Genomic DNA, 20682 nt, shown 5'->3' on the forward strand with positions numbered 1-20682 from the left:
GGAACCCAGACCAGATTCCTTGAAAACCTTATTATCCAACATAAAGTGTCACACATAGTTATGCAATTCATTTAATGTTTCGACGTGAATTTGTATATTATACAAATTAATGCGAACATATACTATTCGGCTAAAAACTTAATTGTCATTGATATAGTCTACATATTAACTTTAATTAAACATTTTCATGTACTGAATGAATGCATGTAATTTACTACGTTTTTATTATACATAGGTTGTAACAGAAGTAAATAAATATCTGTATCACAAAATTGTTTGCATGCTAATTTGTCAGCTTTATTTGCAAATTAGTTTAACACTAAATTAAAGTGTGATAATGTTGCATTCATATAAATTTGGTAGGTTTTGTGCTAAAAACTAAAACAGAAAGTGGATGGTGAGTTAGTTTGTTCAATTTTGCATGTATTTGCACAGCATTACATACAATGCTATGAAGAAACGGATCGAGGTAGGTTAAGTTTAAATAAATGAATGAATACCAGCACGAACAATTATTTTGAAAATCACGAAACTCTGATTTAGTTTTCATGATAGCTGTGTACAAACTAAAAGGTACTAAAACCACCGTGTGGTAATTTAGCAAGGATGAAAGAAATACTGTGTACCTCAAGTGTTTTATGCAGTTGTTAAAAAGTAGACACATTCAAAGATATCGTGATGCATTCGGATCACCTCAAGTTCTTCTTGTCCCGTTTAGTTATGTACTTTGAATGTCCATCGAAACGTAGTTATTTAAACAAAAATACAGTTCTGTCTAGATTATTTATTTAAAAAATACGTACAATTAAATGTTGCACGAACATAATTTTATCCATTTTTAGAATTGGTTATAATCTTCGTACGATTTGTCGAGCCATTATCTTAAACATTTTGTCATTGACATAGAAGATTTGGGAATAAACCAAATCATCAATTGTTTCTCGTATTTGTTGGTATCAGTTTCTCTAATTGTTCCTCTACACCCAACAGTCTCATGTGTTGTGTATGCTCAAACGATTTCTTCATGATGTCTGTGATTCAAAGAGAATTGGATCTTCCTTTAATTTTTTATAATGCTAGATTTTGGTCTCATGAAACTAATTGCACCACAGATCGGCACATCCAACCGGATCACAGCGTTTTAAGAAAAATTATCAAATGCAATTATAATTTGTTGTTATTTATATATTTGCATACAATTATTGCCTTGATGACAAGAATAGCATAAAATAGTCTGCGATTACTTCTATCCTTTTGAATATTTCTTCAAAATTTTTAAGATTTGATTATCCCATGATTGAGGTAGCGTATAACAACAATGATGAATAAATGTCAGTTGAAAAATTAGCTATTTTACATATGTAGCTAAACTATTTTCTTATTCAGTACAGTCATGTAATATCCCCAAATAAAGATTTCGAGCATATAAAGTACACGTCATCTCGGAACACCTGATGTAATTCTTTCATTCTTTCAATCATTCATTGCAGATAACTTCAATGGTGAATCAATTATTGCCTTAATAATAATGAAGAATGGAGCTGTCATATAATCGCACAAGTTTTTACGCATTTATGAAGGTCATGAAATTGGAGAACTGGAAGTAAACACAATAGACTCCAAAATCCAATCGGTCTCCTAGTGTCACAAAAGTTATACATAAACAAATCCAAATATGCACATATAAGAAATCGTACAAATTGAATAGGTCCCAAATGGAACCCTGTACCTACATTATGTCGACAAGTTTTTTTTTTAACGTTGATGTACTTTTCGAGGGATCCACACCAAAATCTTGTTTGCAGGGGATGCTTGCTAAATTAGAGTAGCTAACGTCTAAGTTGCTGCAGCCACCATTGTATTCTGTCATTGGAGATGGATTACATTAAGCCAAGTTAAAATTGGAGTTAAAGTTTGTGAGGTGCAAATGGCGAATGGTGGAAAGTACGCTAAGCGGCTCACTGCCTCCACAGAGAGTCCTTTTCGTCGAAAGACTCACTGCTTCGACTTGTAAAACATTCAGAGTCGCATTGTGCATCAGGAATCACTTCCCAGAACACATCAACGCTTGATTACTCCGTTGAATGCATTTTTTCGAGTTTTCAATAAAATCTCGTGAGTGAAGTTTTCCTAATAAAAAAATAGATAAATTGGCCGATCTTTGTATTGGCTGAGTGAGTGAGTCTTTTTACAAAAAAGGGAAAAGCCAGCCAGTAGTGGTGCCATTAGGAGGGTGAATTTGTGCAGGTCGGATCAATGGTTCGGGTTTTGGAGAAAGCTGGAAAGACCACAGCGACGACGACGACGAGCTAGTGAGCCAAACTGCGACTTCTTCTCAATGCATTTCTCCACAGCGACTTTCTGTTAATAACTTTCGACTTTACTCGAAATATTTCATTTCTTCATTGGATTCGGGCTTAATAGAAACGAGTCACCTCAGCCAAATTATTTGCAATGAATTTCTCATGGGTAAGTGAAACATGTAAATTTTCATGTAACAAGTATTTAGTAACACACACCATTTTGTGAAACTGTACTTATCGGCATCTTCAAAAACGTAATCTGACAGAACACACGTATGCCGAAAAACAAAGTAAATCTCACAAGCAATCAAGTATCAGCACTTTAATTGCTTTATTTCTGGATGTTCCACTCCACTCGCAGCATCACATCAGTCCACTTTTCTCATGAGACTTTTATTCCATTATAAGTTGTTCATGGTCATGAAGAAGATCTCTCATCAGTCTCATCGACTTTCTTTCCTCTCTCAACTCGCAATTCAATTTAAACTGAGGAGATGAGAAAGAAAGCAATAGGAACACATGCACCGAGTTAAATTTTGTTTAGCGAGTAGTTTACATGAAACAGTCAAATTCAATTTTATCCCATGTTTCGCATTGTGTAAAGTGAAGAGAATGAGAGAAGTTGGAGATTAGAATAGAATTATAACGCAGTTCTCAGCAGTCTATGTGTCGTGGTGGTGGTGGTTTTGATTACCGTGTAGATTTTGCCAGTCTTGGTAGCGGTTGTTGGATTCGAATTTGTACGTACATGATGAATGACAAGGCGTACACGAGCAAAAGGTGGTCTCTCATGCAAAAAAAGAGACAAATTCGTAGGAAAGGTAACAGGAGGTGAGTGATGTGATGTATAGTCGGCCTTGAGTGAGGGTCTCTGGCTATCACTAACAAATCAAGTATCTCGTTCCTTAATGTGACAGTTTTCTCACACCATCATCGTAGTGGTCCATGTTTTGGTGCCGTAATAAAAATATATATACCACCAACCAGAGTTTCCTCTAATAGGATACAATTATCGCACAACATTATTATTATTCTGAATGTCGTCGGCTGTCTAATTCCTGTTAAGTCATATGTGACAAGAGACGCCAAGTAATATCGTCGGTAGTCATGTCTTTTACATAAACTGGGCAATTACATATGTAAAAGTGGCCGCAAAACGACACTTTCATCCCATTTGGTACGGTGTGATTTTGTTACGATACATTTTCACTATCTATCGCACTCAATATGCACAAACATTGAAAAATGCATGTATGCACGTGAATGACTATTTTAGTTTATGTGTGGTGAGATCATCCATCACTATTTTTTCTATTAAAACCAACAAATCATTGAACATGATTATTGTTTTATGTTATCCTTCACGTAATTATTTTACGATTCTTTCAAAAAATCGAATGTCATTGCTTTGTTTTGTACAGAGTGCATTTTAATTTTGGTCTAAAAACCAACTCAGTCACTGCAAAAGGTACGTAGTGACCAACCACAAACAAAACGATGTTGTTTAATTTTAGGCAAACCATTATTATTTACTGTTTAGTAGTAGAATATGCACGAGGAGTGAGAAGTAAAATTGTGGCATTGACACATGAAGCAGATACTTTTTTGTCTATGTTTTTAATGTGCAAGTAAAATTATCAAAAGCGTGTAAAATGATAATGCCAAAGGTCGTCAAATAAAAGTCATACAAATCTCCAATTGTGCTCCTTCAGAATTGTTTTTATTGTTAAAAATTCAGACCAAATCAGAGCACGACAATCCTTCTTTTGTTTCATTGATTGAGTCGTCAATAATTTAAAACTGGTTAATTTCGTCTGAAAACCAATTGAATCTGGGAATTCAAGGGTGGGTTATCCTATTTTTTTTACAGTGCACGAAGTGCTCTTTACTGACGCATGATGCAAAAAATAATCAAGAATTTAAACTCATTGACATTTCATCAGGGTTGGCTGACGATCTAATTTAGACTAGGCTTGAGATGTGCTTCAAAAACAGAGCATTCAAATTTACATCGTTACAGATCAAATGACAATATGTAACGTCTGTCTGAGTAAAAAATGAAGGTCACGCTGCACATCCTCTCTCTTCTTATGCAAAACTAATGAAGTAATGTCAAATATGGATGAAGATGCTTGCATAAAGTTTTGTATAACGACGGGTGTGACTCACTTTTACTTCTTTACCTCTCTGCCCCTTCTTACTTAACGTGACGATAATGAGGGCACGAGGAAGGATTATACCGTCATGAAGTGTCTGCTCTAAACCCACAGCGAGTCATGATTTGTAAAGTACTTTCTTTATAAATTAATGCACACAATTCCTTCGAATTTCAACTGTTTTGCGCAAAGTCTTACTAAAACCGGTAGATATTATGCATATTTTCTTCCTCTTTTCCAGCTAACGACTAGATTTTGTCATTGTAATGTGAGACCTGAAATGTTTCGCAATTTGCCTCATCAATCTGGCAATTTTTATTTATAAAGTCCGGCTAAAACATTATATTAAACCGATAAGTCTACAAACCAAACTTAATATTTCATAACACAGGAAGTCGGCAATGTGATTCTGAAAATGAGTAAAAAAAACTAAATGGTTTAATTCATGAATTGCACTGAATTGTTGTTTGCAAAGGCAAAACAGTGTCAGATGCAATGCAGTGGTGCTAAATTTATTTCTGAAGAATATGTTGAACGCTTGAATTACCCAGAGACCAGAGTAAAATAAAATCACTCAAAAGCCTGTTGTGGTTGCCTCCAAAAATCAGAAACACTCAATGCATTTAATCCAACTACTTACTTGGTTAGTATTTAAAATTCGATAAAACTTAACGTCTTTTTTCCTAAAACTGGGGACTTGTAACCAGTGTTTGAAACGCTTATAGAGTTGTTTTACTTTTACCGACAAAGGCTCCCTTCTCAATTTACAATTCATCGCGGAATGATTACAGTGCAGAAATAATTGATTGTGATCTTTGTCTAATCATTCACGAGTTTTGATCATAACTTGTTTTATGGAGTCTTGAAAATTTCTATTTGTTGAAATAAGTTCAGATTTCGGACAAAACTAGTTGTTACATAATTAGTTACGTAACCTTCGACTGGCTATGCATAAGTACTTACAAAGCAGAATGTAACCGACTATTTTACAAGGGAACTATTCAAAAGATCATTTGACAATAACATCCAAATTTTCGGAAACACAATAATATTTGTAAGAGTACAATTTCGAGTGGGTGAGATGACTTCTGCTGGTTGCCAGCTTACGTAGTGGAAAAGGAGCACATTTTCTCATTGTTTAAGATGAAGAAGGAGCAGCATAACCGTGTCAAAAGGCCTCAACAGATTAAAAAACATTGTTCACTTTTGATTCCTTCTTCGCAGAAACTGCTGTTTGCTTTCGCTTTTCAAAACTTTGCAGCAACTTTGACTCAGGAAACTTGTTTCCAAAAACTTTGTCATCCTTCTTCTAAATATGTAGTTGTAAATGTGCCTACGTGACACTCATCATGACCATACTTTTAAATGCACAACATTTCAGAATAATTAGCCCCGAATAATGATAATAATGTTGCAAAAGAGTCAGTCTGGTTGCCCTTGGCCCGTTCGGTTTGTTGTGTTTTGTTCTCTGCGGTGTAGCAATTTCCTTAAAATTTTATACGCTCGACTCCAATTTTAGTCCAAATACTGGTATATATTTCACAGACGGAAGCAGAAAAGATCGTGGACTCGTCTTCTTCTTCATCTTGTTCATTTAAGAAAAAAATGTGACTTAAAGGTTTAGCAATCCCTCTGCCCACGCATTTGGCTTTGGTTGAGCCGAATTTCAGAAGCTGAAAGAAGACTTTTATTTGTTTCTCAATGGTTTGAACCTACCTACTTTTAAAACTTTTAATGTGTCGTCGTACAAGTTTGCCTCTTCTATTTTGTTATGTTCCCATTGAAATTGAAAGAAAGAAACTTGTCACAAGTCTCTTTTTTCAATTTGTCTCAAAAATGTAGTTTGTCGCAATCCAATCCACTTACCAATCAACCAACCCAAACAAGAGACGAAACTACTTGAAAATCTGGAACAAAGGATTCATGTGAGTTATTTGATCTGTCTGTCGAAAAAATGTGTACCATTTTTAGGGCACACCAAGCAATTCTTGAAATGAAAATGAATAGGGGGACCCTACTTTGAAATGGGTCCCATGTTTCGATCTCGTATTTAATCATTTCCCTCCTTTTCATTATATTCTATAATTTTACGATATTTATTACATTGTCGATGGTTGGTTGTGTTGATGATGCGAGAATAAAATAAACAACAACGTTTGTTGTGATAGAGGCACGCTTAACAAATTACGGTTTAAGTGTAGAGTGTGAAACACGAACCTAGTGTATCAACAAATTGAACTTTCATGAAAAATCACGACGTTTTTCTTAGCAGGTGATGCATGGTTTGATGTTCCTGTTTATTCTTCGATACAAAATGTGCTTGACGAACTGATGTCATAAGTCGATAGATAAACTCGTCAATAATTGTTTGCAAATTATTGTTTGTAAAGAGAAGATACGGACAAGTTGGATAAAATCGTTTATATTTATATCAGAATATTCAGCATGTCGTAATGTAGAGTGATGTATTGACAGGGATGAATTTCGTAAAACAGTAAGTTTTTGATTGACTTTGGTAATATCGTGGAGTGAATTTATTCTTGGCTGTCACGACGATATTACTCTCTGGCTTTTAACTTGGCCTATATTTCTTGAGTTTAAGTATGAGGTAAGAAAGATGCAAACTTTCTTTATCCACTTTATTTTGAAGTCTGCATAATATTTGATGAATCATTACTTAACAAAGGATTAGTAGACATACGGTGTGAGATACATATTTATGGATTGATATGATATTTTGAAACCGATCATTAAAGAATAGTCCGATCTTTTCCTACCAGAGCGGTTTGGACCACTCGTTTATAGAATTTCCAAACCTTATCTAAGATTACTGCGTGATGTCCTCTTTGTTTTAAAACCTGAAAAAGATGAAAAAGTTCAAAGGGCTATATCCGAAACCCAATCCTTCCCAATTAATTATTTTGCGTAATGAACAAGTGATACGTCTGACCTTTAGTTATTTTTAAATTGATAAGGTATTTTATGAGTACCTCAATTTACGGATCTCATTATGTATTTAGGAGATAAACACGAAGGAAAAATGTAGAAAAATATAAACGAAATTTCTCGTGTGTTGTGAGGCACATTTAGCTTTCATTGCGAAATTTTTCGCGAAAGTGATCACGTACTACAAACAGTGAAGGATTGATTGATTATCGTGGCTCGATGATAGTGACACTTTTCTACTGCTGTCTTTTGTCTTACACAATAAAATTGGGTAGGCATCAACGTAACACTGAGATTTTTAATTTGAGATATTATTCCGTTCAGATGAGGTGTTTTGCGTCTTTAAAACTTGTAAAATGCGATGATGCCGTTATTTCTTACTGAAATAATTCATGTGATAAATAGGCATATAATTTTAATGATGGGATTTGATACACCTTCTTATTTGTTGAAGCTTTATTGAATATTTTAATCGATTGAGGACCAAATCCGATAAACTTGTGTATTTACATGGAATATATAATGTCCAATTTAATCATCATTTAGATTGATACAGTAATTTATTGTTTATCGAGTCCAACCAATTTGTTCTACTGCAGTGCACCTTTTGTTCCGTAAAGGTCAATCGCTGCGTGAGATCAACGGATAGCGAGTCTGATATCTTTACGACAATTCACTTTTTGGTATCTGAAATTAATCAATAACGCTTTTGCCATTCAGGATGTCGTGACCTCGTCTTGTCTGCAGTCTTACGGTTTAAGCATATTTTTGCGCTAATTCAATTTCACAAAGGTAAACTTGGAATTAACCGTTTGAAGTAAAATCAGTCGCGGATGCAAGAAAAGGACTGCGATGTCCGTCAGTAGAATTTATGCATAGTGCAAGTGAGTGGTAAATATGGCATTGCGTGTTGATATGTTCACACGTATATTTTTATACCGGATCTTGAGTGTCCAAGATTTTGTTTAATATTTAACATCGAATGTAATACATTTTTTTATTATTTTAGAATGGTTTCATTACAATTTCTATTGAATCAATTAAAAAAATAAAAACAGAATTAAGTATGAAACCAATTAAAATTGAGTTGGTGACATGGGGAAGCAAATTTGACACTAGTTCATCTGGTTCTTCTGGAACTTTACAACAGGTTTCATCCCTGGAAATTTTCTTGTTCCCAAAAGTTATTAGTTTAGCATTAGGCACTAAACCAGCTCATACATACTTAGTTTTTAAAATCATAATTTCTGAAAAGTAATTCCTTTCACACATCACAAAGAAAAACTCATGTAGCTCGCAAGAAATTGATTCTGAGAATAATCATGTTTTCTTTTCGTCTAGATATCCTTATGCATCAGTTTTCTTCTCCACTCGGTGAGATCAGCGCCTGCCGTTTCTTCCGTGCACGTGAGTTTCGTGGCCGGAAACAAGGCGACAGAATATTCTCACGGAATTGGAGGATCGTCACCTTTACTTCACTACAATCACAATCATCTCCGCCATCACGGCGGAAAAAGAGGTATGTCAGCTCGAGCGAAATTTACACTTTTTTTAGAACACTGTTACGAAAACAGTGTCCCATCCCATGTTTACTTTAATAGCATGTGAGGTATTAGGCACTAAAAAAACTTGCGTCGCGACAAGAGTTAATCATGAATGGTGAAAGTCATCGCACTTTGTCTAATCTAGTAAAATCTGGTTTTTATCGTTGAGGCATCGTTTAAAGATGAGTTTCATTAAAGTTATACTCTGTTCGATTTTTAGCTACTTATTTGTGCATCATTCTTCTAGACAAACACTCTGAACGAATTTTTTGTAGGTTGCAAAAAAAAATAAAACAAGCCGCTCCTGCTGATCCATACGATTAGACAAACCGTTGATGCTCTTAGACAATGAGGCGTCAAGGGTTAACAATCAGCGTGGATGAGCACAAACCTCAAATGCATAATGTTCACTCGCGAAGACGTCAGAGAACAAGTGAGGTGGAAAAAATTTCATTCATTTGATGGTTCTCTTGCAACATAGTTCACACGTAACACAGATTCGCTCCATGGAGCCTCACATAATCTCGCGACGATGATAAACCAACCAAACATTAACCAAGAAATGACAAAATACTAATGCAAATGCAACTTCGTTTAACCCTTCAAGCTTCTAAACAAGGGTTGATTTTGCAATTACAACTTACCCAAAACTAAATGGCTCACATTCTTGACCGCATTTTAAAGCATGAACATGTTTTTACTAATATACGTGATAATTGACATACCACTAGATACGAACAAAAAAAAACATTTAGATAACGAAAGGGGATGATGGTTGGTTGTCGATAGGCTGATGGCTCACATCCTCTTCACCAGCTTGTCTTACATACTTATCATAAAAGTGCAGGCAAATCTTACTGACTTTAATTTCGGACTAACTAAATAGAAATTGTAGATGAATTAGGAGAAAGCCATGTGAAGCGAAAGAGGAGTACGCACGAGAGCACGACATCCGTAATCAGCCCGACGAATGAAGCAATTTCCACCTCCCCTACAATTCTTGGAACATCGACAACTGCAAAAATTTACAAGAAAAACAAATCGTACAGCGCTCGCGTCCCAATTAATCCGAAATTCGGTAGAAAACATTTAACCAACAAAATGACATCGACAACAAGAGCCTCCGATGATGAGCTTGCCACTCCCACAACAATTAGCACCACTACTTCTACCACCGCCATGATTGACGAATCTAACCCCAGCAGCACTGCCAGCACCACGTCCTCCCCGCTCCTCAAGCGGATACTGAGACCCCGCGTGAAATTTGTCGAAAGTCGACCCACAGTTTCCGGCGTGGAGGAAAACGTGGTCACCACGTCGGAAGACAGTTTGCGTACGACAACGAGTGACATTTTGAGAGGTGAAAGCACGAAACCGAAAGACTCGAAGGCTGTAAAGAGAAGTCCATTTATTGGAGATAATTTTGAAACTGGAGGAATTCAATTTCCTGACTTTGACGATTTTGGTGGTAAGAATAACAACTAAAGCAAACTACAACAACCTGGGTGCCTACTTACCTTAACAACTGTTACTTTCACTAACTCACTCCTTATATCTGCACACACTGCACACTTAAATTACTAACAAGTATGAAAAAGACGTTGATATATATGTTTCAATTACTCATCTCGGTTACGGTTTACAATCAATTGCACGTGTATGCACTCCAATTTTCTTACTACCAATATTACGCTACTCTTGTTAGCGAAACTTTTTGCTTTACTGCATGTTATGTCATAGAAAGGAGCTTCCTGCTTAAAAAACTAAAAATATTTTTCATCCTACGTACATGAAATACCAGAACTGGTCTAATTTGTAAAGTGGTCACTCAGTCAGTGATGGATTTATATATGCACTATGCACTTCGGTCTACTCCACTTTATTGCGCTACTTTAAAACACATGTAAATCAATTCAATTAACAAGTTCATCCTTCAAGCATGCATTACACTGATGAGTCCGTGTAGTGTCACAGTTCTGGGCAATTTATTAATCCAACTTGGTGAGCAGATAATCTACCTGATTACAGCGATGAGTGAGTATCACTCAATCTGTATTACGCCGTGACGAAGGTTGCACTTTATCTTTGCACAATTAAACATGTAGCTCCCGTCAATCATTTCCTAGTAGCTACATACATAATTTAATCACATTATTCGAACGTGGGTGACGTGTGAAGTGAAAACTCGTTTGACAACCACCAATATTTTGACACTTTTCTACGTGTTCATCACAATTTTAGTATTGATAAAGCTCAATTACAGTTAATCTGCATATGCATGAAAGACCCTCAATTTGTAAATTAGTTTTTCCTTAAATTACATGAACATCCTGTCTGTGAATCTCATTTTATTAGCTGGACTTTGCACTCATTAAACCTTATACATAAATGACAATAGTAGCTCACGTGGCTTCTGAGACGAATGTTACTTTTGTTACAGGGGAAGATATATGCATCACATAATTAAAATATCTGTAGTATGCTCATCTCCATATTCCTGGAAAAAATAAGGTTCCTGCGATGCGTAGTGCCAAATGATGAATGCATATTATACGCATTTACTAGCTCTGCCTCATTTTAATTGGGAAGTGAAATTCACTGAAAAAAGAACTGTCTCATTGTGAAGTCAATCTCGCGTCTTAAATTTTTCATTAAGTATTATCTCTTGCATCATTTCTTGTATTGAAAAATTCTCAGCGAACGCTTTAAAAACGTCGTCATAATCGCAGAGTTGTATAATAATATAATTAAACAACTCCATAAGTTGTTCAAAGTTTTTAAAAGTATTTCTCGGATTGGCATCTCTTTGCATGACATGACATAACCAAGCCCTCATTTCTATCTTGAAATTGAAATTTTCTTCCACAAATTCGTGTCGTAACTCTGGTTTAGTCGAATCATCCGTCACCTTCGGCTTGCACAACGTAATAAATTGCACTTTTAAATAGTCTTTTTTATAATGGGCGAATTACCAGAAGTCTGATTTCTACTTGTTAAAATCAAATGCAACTCTCACCTCATGATGAATTTGCCCAATTATAAAAGAGTCAGTCTAAATCTGCCTCCGTCAATTAATGCGTCTAAAAAAATTCAACAATATTATTGCATTTAGGGGCTGATAAGCATGATAAGCCATTACACAATCACAATGAAATTCTTTCACTTATATAACTCCAATTTTAATGGGACCAAGCTTATTTTGCTGGCAACCTAAAAAACAAGCAGACCAGTATTATTTTCCAAATCTCCGAATTTGGTAGAATTTGCTAAATGTTTTTCAGGAAAATCCTCGGTTTAAATTACAATCGGAGTTATACACGTGAAAGACTTACATTGTTAGTTTACCAACTAGCAGAAATCATGTTGACTGATCGGAACTCAATACTCGGTTGCGTACAAAATGTCAAATTGAAACTTGATCACGTTTTGTTATTAAACATTTGTTATTAAACATTTTTGTATTGGAGTACAGCCAATATGCTTGTTGATACCATCATCAGCAGTTCTTAGAGTTCATAGTTGATAGTGACAAATTACATGCTGTGCTTATTACTGGTACTGCTTTTCCATCCAGGTGAGTACCTTAATTGTGCACAAGTCAAGCACATAATTGTGTCTACCTGGTGAAATTTTTTTTTGCACAGATATTTTTTAGTTCCTTCATTTATTCTGCATAATAGGCTTGTTAGTTCGAGAATTTCGCCGTAAGTAAGACATTTCTACAACGGTTTCGGTCTAAACTTACGTAGGCGTTACGTAAACAAACTTACGTAAAGATTAATAAAACAATCTGAGAACCCACCCAAATAGAATCGTATTCTTTCTTAATAGGGTTAAATAACGTGGTAGAACACAGACTTTGCAATATCATGGTCGTGTAATTCGTTTCAGTCTTTGTGACTCTGGTTTCTCATGTGACATTTAAAAAATGACAATTTTGTATATAAATCATAACAATATTATAAATCATAGTGGCATAACTGAAACTGAGGAAGTTGAACCTTGAAGTCATACATACGTCCGTCCATGAACAACAAACTCTGAAAACTTGTATATATTAAGCAACCAGTATTACTTATCTAGTTAAGAAACTTAAATATTATGTAATCACTTAAAAAATGACGTTATGAGCAATTCTTCGTAAATTGTTATTATGCTGTAGTATTTATTTTTCAGGGCATGCAACAGCATGGCTGGATTACATTTTGTGAAACATTTTGTGCTTGTTCTTCTAGTTTTGTATCTTGTATTGAACGTTTTCTTCAACTTTTTTCCTCTGTCTGGCTGTCATCTGTATTTGTTCGATTCTCATTTTGCCTCAATTCAATTTATTAGTTTCTATTCAATTTCCTCATTTATCGTGACCTACTCCGATGATGTAGGTCTTATAAAGGAAGATAAATGGCACTCATTTAAAAGCTTTGTTTCATAAAGGCGACGATTTTGGGTCTTTGAGGAACTTTGCTGGAGGACGCGGCGGGGGTCACAGAGGAAATTTAGCAGCCCACGCGCACGCAAATCCTGAAGCACTATCTCCCGATGGAGTTTTCCTGCCACCAATTCCCACAGAGGTAGGTGCCCATTGTCTGCCAAATTATGTGGTTTTACGTGTAATCAAATTGCATAATCAGTAAAAGTAAGCAGGTGTAAATTAATGAGTGGGTCGAGGTCGCTCCAAGTTTTATACTTTGCAATCATTGCGATACATTAGTTAATGATGCCCGAAACCTGCACTGGTTTATCGCCACGCCACCACTCCAAAACTAACTGCGAAGATAGGGCAGAGTATTAAAAACAGAGTGACGATTTCCACAAGCCCACGATTAATGTTGTACATGAGGAGAAGAGAGAAACAGCATTAACTGTCGTCGTGGTTTATGTCCGTCATTATTATTATATGACATGCTGTCCTCTAGTCACTTGCGTGATGAATGGACAGCGACATCGCTCCACAGCCCCACCATCATCCAAGCTATCATCGTTCGTAGCTGGTAGCTGGTTGGGGATGGGAAAGTAATGCATTTTATTCGTCCACCATGGTGAATGAATACGGAAGTTTGTCGAGTAAATAATGCGTCACCTCACTCACTCACCTTGGTTTGGCTTCTTTGTTTCCTTTTAGGCGAGTGACTATGCAGACAGCGACCCGTACCTCGCGGACCCTGATACTGCCAAGTATGCTGCCCAACACCCGCCATTCTTCGCTGCCTTCCCCCACAAACGGACCGTGCTGGCCCTTAACGATCAGCGAGTTCACAATGGACTCGAGCCCAACTTCCTCCGCAGTATTCGACCTTACTTCGCCTTCTTTGATGCTGCAAAGTAACCAACCAACAACATTTATCATCCATATTCCTCCACCATTAAATCCGCTGCTTCCTTCTCGGCTGTAAAATTGAGCTACCGTTTGTTTGCTATTTCTTTGCTGGGTGTCCTACTAAACGCTCTCCAGCTTTGCCTCCTACTGAATTTTACTATTCATTTCAGCAGAGTGAATTCATTCGTTCGTAGCGACTTGAAATCTGTGTCTGCTTCGTCTTTCTTCTGTAGTGTCTCATTGTTTTGAGAAGAGAATAAGGTTTTATTTGAAATTGTGGAATTCTGAATCTAGGCAATCTAGCTGATGGAAAATATTTGCAGAGCTCCCAATTTTCAGAGCTCTTTTAATTTTATTACCCTCCTCGTCCTCATCGCAGGCTTAACATTGATTACGAATATGCCAACTGACATGAAAGTAGTGGAAGGAGGAGAAAATTTCCATATCACTTTTCTCCACTGCGTTGTACAAGGAATCAGAAATGTTTGTAATGCCAGTTGCATAACGACTGCATGCACACCCAAACAATTAACAATTCATATTTTCGAATAGTCGTAAACTTGTAAATAATTCAGTAATGAATATTTTAGATATTTCACTTTTGCCAAGGCTTCATGCATTTCCATGCATTTTGTTTGCTTACCAAAGCTTTGACTGTGAAATGTACATAGTCGCATATTCATCAATTAGTTAATTCATAGCTTCTAATCTTATTGGAATCGAGGATGATATTCGATCCATTATTTAAGCAACGCTGCTAACTACCGCTTATAATAATAATAATTATAATTACCAATCAGTTGTGTCTCTAATACTTTATTTTTTCACTTGTGTTGCCCACTTACTGCTTTATCAGCGTATAATAATAATAAAAAAACGTGTAAATACCGTTCCCACGATAGTCTATTTAGTTCGTGTTGCAATGATAACGACACGTTTTTGGTACTTTTCTACATTCTCTAATTAAATTGTAAATACATTAAAGTGAACCTACTAAAAAATAAACAATACTACTTTATGCAAACTAACCGTGGGCGAGCTACGTTGCCACGACGTTCAGCAGGCTTGGAAGCAAGTCTTCTTTCTTTCCTACCCCTTTTGACATTTCTTTCATCATACTTTGTATTCTTCCTGACAATCAATGTGTGATCTGCCAACGCGGCCTCCAGCACAATATCTTCCTCGTATATTGATAATTCCGTCATCGTCTGCAAAACTTTTTGCGTAATATTGCGTCACGTACAGCCAGCCGACATTTAGCAAAGTTGTTATCATTGATATTCAGAAGTAGCAAACTCAGCAGTCACAGGTCACAGCAGACAACCAATGGGATTTAGACAATATTTTTCGAGACAAGAATTTCTCAATCATCGTTTTCAATGAATAGGTTTTCTGAACCGAAATGTCAGCATGATATTACTTAACCAATAAAGATACTTGAATAGTACGACGACGAGGACGACAAGGTTACTCCCGCCCACGAAGAAAGCCCTTTAACAATGTTAGTTTTTAGATGAATGAAATATATTTTGTGAAGAGGGAATACTTAAGTAGAAAAGTATTTAAAATCGCGTCCCACCACTCAGGCCGATAAGTACGCAAGATATTTATTGTGAGCTCTTGTTAGTAGTAAAACATGGAAAAATGTTTCTCAGGCTTTAAGAGGATTACATTTATTTTATCCGTAGAAAATCTTTCCAACCTTTGAAAGGAACTGGATTTTTTAAGCAACGGCTTCTAATTAATATTAAGATTCAGTAAACATGTTTTAGAAACAACGGGTGCCTAATTCCTGAGAGGTGTTAAAAGTTTGAAGGAACGTCGAAAAGTTGACATATCACAATTGAAAAAAGAATTTCCACCCGGAATTCAATATCTACAGTTGACTGCATAAATCGTTCCATGCAATTTTTCCCCACATTTCAAACAGAATGTGAGAAAAGTTTGGATTCCAAACTCACTTTTAGTGACAATATCAATTTGTAAGTTGGCACAGACTGTAAGAAAAGATTGCATCTGTTATTCTATTTAGAAAATAAATTCCGCTCACCATGATTTTGCATGAAAACCTATAATTTGCTTTCGTACAAATCCACTCACACACTAATTTTAATACATAATCAAATCACGGAAAAAACCGGCTAACAAAATCTTGTAATATAAAAGAAATAACAAGTGCATTGGTTGTGGGAAAATTACTAAATTTCATTTAAAGCTTTAACATTAAAAAAAATAATCCCTGTCAAATTAACTGACACAATTACCCACCCGCAAAAAACACCATGTTACAACACATACCCCACTTTTTTAAACCAAACAACTTAATAACATTTGTTAATTTATCATAAGCCCACACAAACACGGACACGGCTACATCAAACACAAAGTTCCCTACCACCACCACCGCCACCATTACCTGTCATCACCGGATTTCGAGTACCCTCCGTCACACCCACCTGTTGCCGGCCCACCACCGCCTCCGCCAATCTCATATTCATACCACTCCGATTCCTCCTCCGACCTCTTCGGAGGCAGACATGGGGATCACAACCAACTTCTCTACGCGGAATCGGATATCCTTCGAACCAAACCGGGTTTAACACTGTGGAGCATTTTCAGCACGAAAAAATAACAGATTGGACTAAATTATCCGTATTTTACATACACAAATAAATAATAAAATGCCAATAAGTAGCGTTAAATGACTATGATGATAAGCATAAATTATCACTTTCATACGTTACGCAAACACAAATTTGATCTACACTACAGGAAGCCAAAAAACAACAAAACATGGACATTTCGGTGTCAATGTTGTTTAAATTTGCCTATTTTTTTATTCTTACTAATTTAATCTGCACTTTTTTTACTCTCACCATAACTATTTAGTTTCTAATTCTAATACATACACGTGCTTTATTTAAAATACGAAATATTGTAATCGTAGCGTAAGTGTGTACCTACATGAATTATTTCCTATTTCCTTTACAGCTCGTTTATTTTTTCATACGTAATTTCTACTAATCCATCTTTGTAAAGCAATAATGCCAAAATAAAGTAAATATCAAACTCACCCGTGACTGATCTTATCAACAAAGTTGTATCGTTTTAATTTGAATTGTAACCTGTTTGCATTTTATTGTTCATTCATCACGCTCACCGATATGCATTAACAAACTCTACGAAAATAAACATTTTCAAACAGTGTATAAAAAAAGTACAAAAATATAATGTCAATGCTCTCACCATCATTTTCTCTAATATTTCATAAAAATAATTGCTATTCCAAAGCTTGCATTTAAAAAAGTATTCATGTTGAGCGATGATGAGTATTTATGTGTATAAGTTATTCAACAACCGTATTTGTTAATAGTAATTTATGGAGATGGTGACCATCGTTAGGAACGCCACGAGGAAGAGGGGTCCGTGACGGGATGAGGGCGCCATGTTGCACAGGTCTCCTCTGCATAAGCACAATCGTGACACCTTGTTGCGAATCTTGACCTCTGCACAGCGTTCTTCCCCATCATTCGGCGCCTGACTGAGACAAGAGCGGTCCGTGGCTGAGCCGTACTCTGAAGTTCATAAAAAGACATTAAATTCCAATTTATATAGCAAGTAATTGCGTAAATATGTAACTTACCATCGGCCGGTCCGCGAATCCCCTCCGTCTGTTTGCGACACCAGCCTGAAGGGCATGGCGTCACGGAGACAGGAAATCCTGGCAAATCCTTGATGGACGTGTCATTGAAGCTGAATGGATCCTTGCAATCTCCTAATTCTCCCCTTGACCGACACACATAGCAACGAGTGGACAATCGACCTGTGTAAGTGGTAAAAAACACTCATTCATAAATCCGACTAAAGTCACCAAAAATAGTGGTCATTCATATTTATTTATTCATTAATAAATTCATGTCTACCTTCACAAACGGCCAGACAGAAAAGTATCACAATTGAAGTAATCACAGCACTGAGATTCATTTCATCAATTGACCATCACTTTGTGTGCCACTTTTCCTCCTTGCTTGCTCTACTCCGATTTCTCTTTACTTCCTCCAAAGATCGGATAGTATGAAAAAAAACTAATCTTTTTCCGTCAACCTGACCTGGAGGGTTTCCACATTTCACCACCGAGCAACAATTCCTTGATTAATGCCACCTTCAAAAAGTATACCTGCATCCAATTTCTTTTTCACAAATTATGCACTTTAGAACACGACAGGAGGCAGAATTCACACGAGTCTATGAATCAATCAACTGGTAGAAGAGTCGTCCCTTTGCCCGAGTTGGTGCAACTGACGGCCATGTATTTCCTGTTCCACTTGATGGGAAATAGTCTGCTTTTGTGAAATTATTTCTACAATTGTGCTCCACCATAAGAAGAAGAAGACAGCTGGAGATTGTCGATCACTTCACGATGATGCACACATGCAACTTTCACTAAACCCCTGTGAAACAATGAACGTCTTGGCTGTGGCCTCTACCAGACTTTGCATTGTTAAGACACTCAACTGGTTTCGCCCAATCCATTGACACAGAATCTCACAACCACAATGTTAGATACCTAGGATGCATCTACTAAAATGTATATCGACCCACAGTGCATAAGTTAGTCAACATCCGTATACAGTATAAAATCGAAGGTAAATCTGGTTTACTAGATCACAAGAATGAGAACCCCGTAGATTTTTTGGTTTCGCTACGATGTTATAATTCCACAAGGACGTACAAGTTTTCGAATCAATTAGATACTTCCTAAATGTGTGGAAATTCGAGACAAATTGAGGATTATACAAGAGAGGTGTGGGGTTTTAATTAAAAACCTGAGTAATGTATGGATGACTTGTGATCGGGTAACCGTCTGTTCCATACGATTGCTGAGGTTTAGTGCAGCAGCAGCAGAATGAATTTTTACAGGTAAAATGTTCTCAATGGCGACTTAAGACCCTGAACATAGTAACCCACTCTCCTCGTAAGATTAGTTATCAGTTGGTACATAGAAGTGTATTGCTTAGTATATATAAAGCAATACATGGTTGCATATTTAGAGTTGGGCAGTCGAATTTACACGGAATCTCTGTCATGATTATAGCCTAATTGTTGCTTCATAATATGCTACTTTGATGGGAAAAATAAGAATTGTAAATTATAGTAAAATGCAAAAATGTATCAAATTTAAAGTAATGTGAATTCATATAGCTTTTATCAAGGGAATTATTTACAATGAGATATTAACGCCCCTTTCAAATCTAGTTTACTGTTGCTCGCATAGTATAAAAACGTGATCACAAAGTGGTGTTAAATAAGTAGGCTAAATGTGAAGCTACCTTTTGGTCAGACAGTATTTTTAATATCTCGTCATACATATACCACTTCTATTAGGTGGTCTATTGTGACTGACTATACGTTGCATGCAAGATTTAATGTACGGATGTATCCTGTGTCAGTATTGAGTGTCGTTCAGTGTGAATAAGCTGTATTAAACGGACGTAACGAAGGGGTGAAGGAATACGCGGAGGCACAAGCTTGTGTCAAAAGTTTAAACAATTTCGACATATTTGACCTTTAATCTCATCAAAAAGGTCATGGGCTAGGTCAAAATCATGGTAATTTTGAATTCTCCATCTTCAAACCGTCTAAAATTGTCAAAAATAAAATTTCGATATTTTTACCTTTAAATCGGGTCATCATAGGTCCAAAATTACTGTCCCGTGACCTGTTTGTCTCTCAAAGTGTTATGAACTTTGACCTGGCGCCTAAGCCTTCTTACCCAAAAGATCACCACACGAATTTGACCTCAGTTCTGCTTCATTGATTAGAAAGAGAGAATTAAAAAAAGTGAATCCTTTCGAAACTTAAAGGGAGCCATGACCGACGGACGGACCGACAGACGGACAGAACCGATGCATAAAGGGGTTTTACGCCTTAATAATGAGATAATGGAAGTGCTATGTACCAGGTAGATTGGAAGGTAGGTAGACAAATGGGAAGGTACTGTGGTCAACGAGACTTAAGGTACATTATGGCACAATGTTGTTATTTCACATTTAGTAGACTCCTGAGTAAAATCCCCTTCCATGTATTTTGTGAATGGAAGGGAATGTATTCCTACATGTATTCCACTCCGGTGATCTCTCTCCCCCACGGAATAGCAGAATTTCACAGAGACAAAAATGCAGGGATAATACCTTCTCCATACGAGTTTACGTAAGAGAGATTTCTTGCAAGAAGGAATATACTACTCCTCCGTGATAAAAATGGTTTCTAGGAACAAATCCCTACGTACATAAATTGGATTATCAAAGGATTCGATTTCTGCAGATTCGCATCAGAACTGTTACATAATTTTAAAGAAGATAAATACGTCTCAACCATTTCCTTGCAGTTACATCACCACCACGTATTATGAAGTT

At 36.4% G+C, this 20682-nt stretch overlaps 2 protein-coding genes across 3 annotated transcripts; one reads left to right on the plus strand and one right to left on the minus strand.

The window, feature by feature from the left end:
- The first annotated feature begins 1925 nt into the window (after nucleotides 1-1925).
- On the plus strand, nucleotides 1926-17346 carry LOC110851026. 2 transcript variants are annotated; one of them, XM_035852828.1, is made up of 6 exons: nucleotides 1926-2469; nucleotides 8747-8924; nucleotides 9836-10417; nucleotides 13384-13520; nucleotides 14072-14271; nucleotides 16616-17346. In XM_035852828.1, exons 1-6 carry the CDS (start codon nucleotides 2455-2457, stop codon nucleotides 16896-16898), a joined length of 1395 nt encoding a protein of 464 aa, XP_035708721.1. In that variant the 5' UTR covers nucleotides 1926-2454; the 3' UTR covers nucleotides 16899-17346. The 2 variants fall into 2 exon arrangements, with proteins under 2 accessions (XP_035708721.1, XP_021954343.1); XM_022098651.2 differs by having other exon boundaries at nucleotides 1929-2469; nucleotides 9845-10417.
- A 1-nt stretch (nucleotide 17347) lies between these two features.
- Nucleotides 17348-19160, minus strand: LOC110851410. Its single transcript, XM_022099179.2, has 3 exons — nucleotides 18190-19160; nucleotides 17910-18089; nucleotides 17348-17841 (listed from the first exon to the last, which is right to left on the minus strand). Exons 1-3 carry the CDS (start codon nucleotides 18248-18250, stop codon nucleotides 17633-17635), a joined length of 450 nt encoding a protein of 149 aa, XP_021954871.1. The 5' UTR covers nucleotides 18251-19160; the 3' UTR covers nucleotides 17348-17632.
- Between the last annotated feature and the right edge of the window lie 1522 nt (nucleotides 19161-20682).

The sequence above is a fragment of the Folsomia candida genome, unplaced genomic scaffold, assembly GCF_002217175.1.
Source record: "Folsomia candida strain VU population unplaced genomic scaffold, ASM221717v1 Fcan01_Sc006, whole genome shotgun sequence".
In the NCBI taxonomy this organism is placed as follows: Eukaryota; Metazoa; Arthropoda; class Collembola; order Entomobryomorpha; family Isotomidae; genus Folsomia; species Folsomia candida.

Bases quoted from the DNA above. Each gene is read 5' to 3' on its own strand.
- LOC110851026 (XM_035852828.1), top strand. The intron at 8,925-9,835 runs GTATGTCAGCTC...CTAACTAAATAG, and splicing joins CCATCACGGCGGAAAAAGAG to AAATTGTAGATGAATTAGGA. The intron at 14,272-16,615 runs GTAACCAACCAA...ATTTATCATAAG, and splicing joins GCCTTCTTTGATGCTGCAAA to CCCACACAAACACGGACACG.
- LOC110851410 (XM_022099179.2), bottom strand. From the start codon at position 18,250: ATGAATCTCAGTGCTGTGATTACTTCAATTGTGATACTTTTCTGTCTG. The intron at 18,090-18,189 runs GTAGACATGAAT...CCACTTACACAG, and splicing joins CTGTCTGGCCGTTTGTGAAG to GTCGATTGTCCACTCGTTGC. The intron at 17,842-17,909 runs GTAAGTTACATA...TATGAACTTCAG, and splicing joins GATTCGCGGACCGGCCGATG to AGTACGGCTCAGCCACGGAC.